General features: G+C 36.4%; 1 protein-coding gene across 1 annotated transcript in view; it reads right to left on the bottom strand.

Moving 5' to 3' along the window:
• Positions 1–32: 32 nt before the first annotated feature.
• Positions 33–2910, bottom strand: part of LOC113758950 — a 2971-nt gene continuing 93 nt past the window's right edge. Inside the window, exons 2-6 of the mRNA XM_027301621.1 lie at positions 2216–2312; positions 2049–2089; positions 905–1015; positions 660–796; positions 33–444 (exon numbers count right to left, since the gene is read on the bottom strand). Of these exons, the coding sequence (XP_027157422.1) occupies positions 333–444; positions 660–796; positions 905–1015; positions 2049–2089; positions 2216–2312 (498 nt within the window). The 3' untranslated portion in view covers positions 33–332. The remainder of the gene's footprint in view (positions 445–659; positions 797–904; positions 1016–2048; positions 2090–2215; positions 2313–2910) is intronic.

Genomic DNA, 2910 nt, shown 5'->3' with positions numbered 1-2910 from the left:
GTATACAAAAAGAAAACAGAAACAGCTGCTGAGATACACATGAACATCTAGTCTAACTGATTTGTCATGAAGCCATAAGTTTAATCCACCTTTCTAAGACATATATCACATCTCAGATGAAATTTTCCAAAGGCATTTCAATTTTTCATGATATTAGGTGAACTCTGAAACTTTATTCTCACATTAGTTTTTTTCAATAAATGTTTTTGGTCATGCATATCCTCTTCTCTGGAGAAACCAAGTGATGAAGCAAACACTGTTTCAAATTGTTGGGACGAGCATACATGCAGAAGTTGCAAGATATAGATAGCATCAAAGGCTACATATAGCACCTACGTTCTCTGCTGAAATTGGAAGGATAGGTTAAAAAAGTTAACAAGGAGATCTGAGACTAAAGATCTTACCGGTAAGTCATATGTGACAATGGTATTGTTGCTTTCCGTGCTGTGACAAATATTTTTGGGGGCCCGGCCCAGGGGGGTGGGGGAAGGAAAAAAGAAAGCATAAGATACTTCAGTTACAGAATGCACTATAAAAGCTGCAGATGCAGTCTTTCTTGAGAAGACCCACCCTTCTTGCCAAAGGGTTATATCTATAGATATTCATGATGCACAAGGAAAAAACATATGCACATACAGAGATTGAAAAAAAAGCTCCACCTAAGAACGTATAATTTCTTTCCCAAGGAAGCCAATAGTGCAAGTTTAGCATGAGGGGAAATACGTAAATCCTTGATAACTCTGGTGCTTAGAGGAAGCTGAATGTTTTCCCGTGCATGTGGAGCCAATAAGCTTATCTTCAAAACCATTGCACACAAAAAGGCAAAGAAAGGTCAGAAGGATATCAAACATTGAGCTAAATTATCAATACTAGTGATTTCCATCCAAAGTCTGGAGAATTTTACTTTGGTAAGCTCATATGGTCCTGCCATGCCAGAAAGCCTTCGAGCAACCATCGTAGTTTGACTATGAACATCCACATCAAAGAATCGAGCACCCTCAATGTGTAAGTCCGTCTGTGAAGATCACAAACACTATGCAAGTCTATAAACAGGCATAAATGCTCTTGAACATTTCAAGATAAAAGGGAACTTCGAAAAATGCCAAGCAAACAAAAAACAAAAAAGTGACCTTCAGAAGTGCAAAGTGTTACACTATATCACAGAATTTCAGAGTCAACAGTTAAAATTGCTAAACACCTAATATGAACAGCAAAGAAGATAAAAAGCACGATTCAAGACAACTTTTGTGTTTGGATACCCATGTGGAAACTTGAAAGCATCAGTTTCCAAGTTTGCAGCAACCCTTTAACTTTTTAACATGATATATAAGGCCATAAGCCACTGCAATGGCTTACATATGGCACCTACATCACTCCTACTTTATTGCTAAGTTCGGCCTTACATATGGACAATGGTAGCACACTTCTATGTCCAATAATCCAAAGGCGACTACAACGGCACATGTTCAATATAGTGTTTCAATCTCTTGTTTGTCTGATGATGCAATATGGCTGGACGCTGAGAGTATTGCTGAATTTTCAGTCATGTGAAGCAATTGATTCATCCATTTAAACTCATCTCCAGAAGATGCTTCTCTCAGAATCTATATGACTAAGATAGCACCACAGTTTATAAGAAAGATGAATCTAAATAATACGTCATAACCAACTTTATCAGGTCAGAAGCATTTCCTATTCATTTGATATACTTATAATGATCTATCTGAGACCCTTTAAACAGTTTTAACCATTACTTAAATACTTTTTTTTTTAATTATGCTGCCAAGCAGAAGGGCAACTCCCATTTTCAGATATTAGAATGATAAAAATCATAGCAGTTAAGGATAACGGGATAAAGCCATGACAAAAGGTAACAAAAATTGCTTTCCTCTCTTCAGTTGTCATATCAGGATCTCAGAATGAAGCAAAGTGGGCTCTATAGAAAAAGACACACCAAGCACGCACATAAAACATATTAGTAGCTAGAACACAAAACAGCTATCCTGCTTAGAGTGTAGGATTGTAGGAGATGAGAGAAAAGGTCAAACCTGCAACAGAAAACCATTTGGACATTCTTGGTGGCCAAACTCTGTAAAACAAATGCCTACAAGTCATATATGGGTACTAGAATCTTCACTGCAAGTCACCAATCAAGCTACACAAAGAAAAGTAAAAGGTCCAATCACCAATCAGAGATTGTCCCTCAACTGTTTACCAGAAAGGGGTTGTCCTTTGCAATCCTGACTGGTATAGGGCAATCCTGATTGCACTATTGACATGTTTTCCAACAATCCCTCCAAATAAGTAGCTTTCTGGAAAACAGTCAATGGTTCAGATGAGAATAATATCAAAGGCCAGAATAAAGAAACTAAGAACATTGTCAATCCCAATTAAAACTGTAATAAAAAAGCTTCTACTACTATAAACATTTTGGGAGGGGCCTAAATGCCTCAAATATAAGATCTTAGTATGTCTTCGCCACAAAAAGAAAAAAGAAAAAAAGTTCTCAGACTTTAACCAACAAAATTACAAACAGTGCTTTAAACAGAAGGAAAAGATTGAAACAAAAAAAAAAATTCCTCCAACGTACCCTGGTATAATGTTATTAAAAGACAGCACGATTATGCATCAGTTACTGCAATGACCATAGCCACAAAGTATAGAAAAAGAAATGAAAGTGTGAAGTGTTTAAAACAAACAGATTCACATTATGATAAAAACTATCATAACTCATCCAGGAAAAAGATAACCAACTTTAAAGAAAATAAAATTACATCAAAGCAGGTCACTGGATTGGGGGAAGATAACAGCCATACTAAAACTTATGATGACAACATGTAGTAAAGAATGAAGACTATCAAGAAAAAGACATATCGTGGCTTCAAAACCCCATCTTATCCCACTCTGGAA

Source organism: Coffea eugenioides, unplaced genomic scaffold (genome assembly GCF_003713205.1).
Source record: "Coffea eugenioides isolate CCC68of unplaced genomic scaffold, Ceug_1.0 ScVebR1_801;HRSCAF=1539, whole genome shotgun sequence".
In the NCBI taxonomy this organism is placed as follows: Eukaryota; Viridiplantae; Streptophyta; class Magnoliopsida; order Gentianales; family Rubiaceae; genus Coffea; species Coffea eugenioides.
This window is presented reverse-complemented; position numbering and strand designations above follow the sequence as displayed.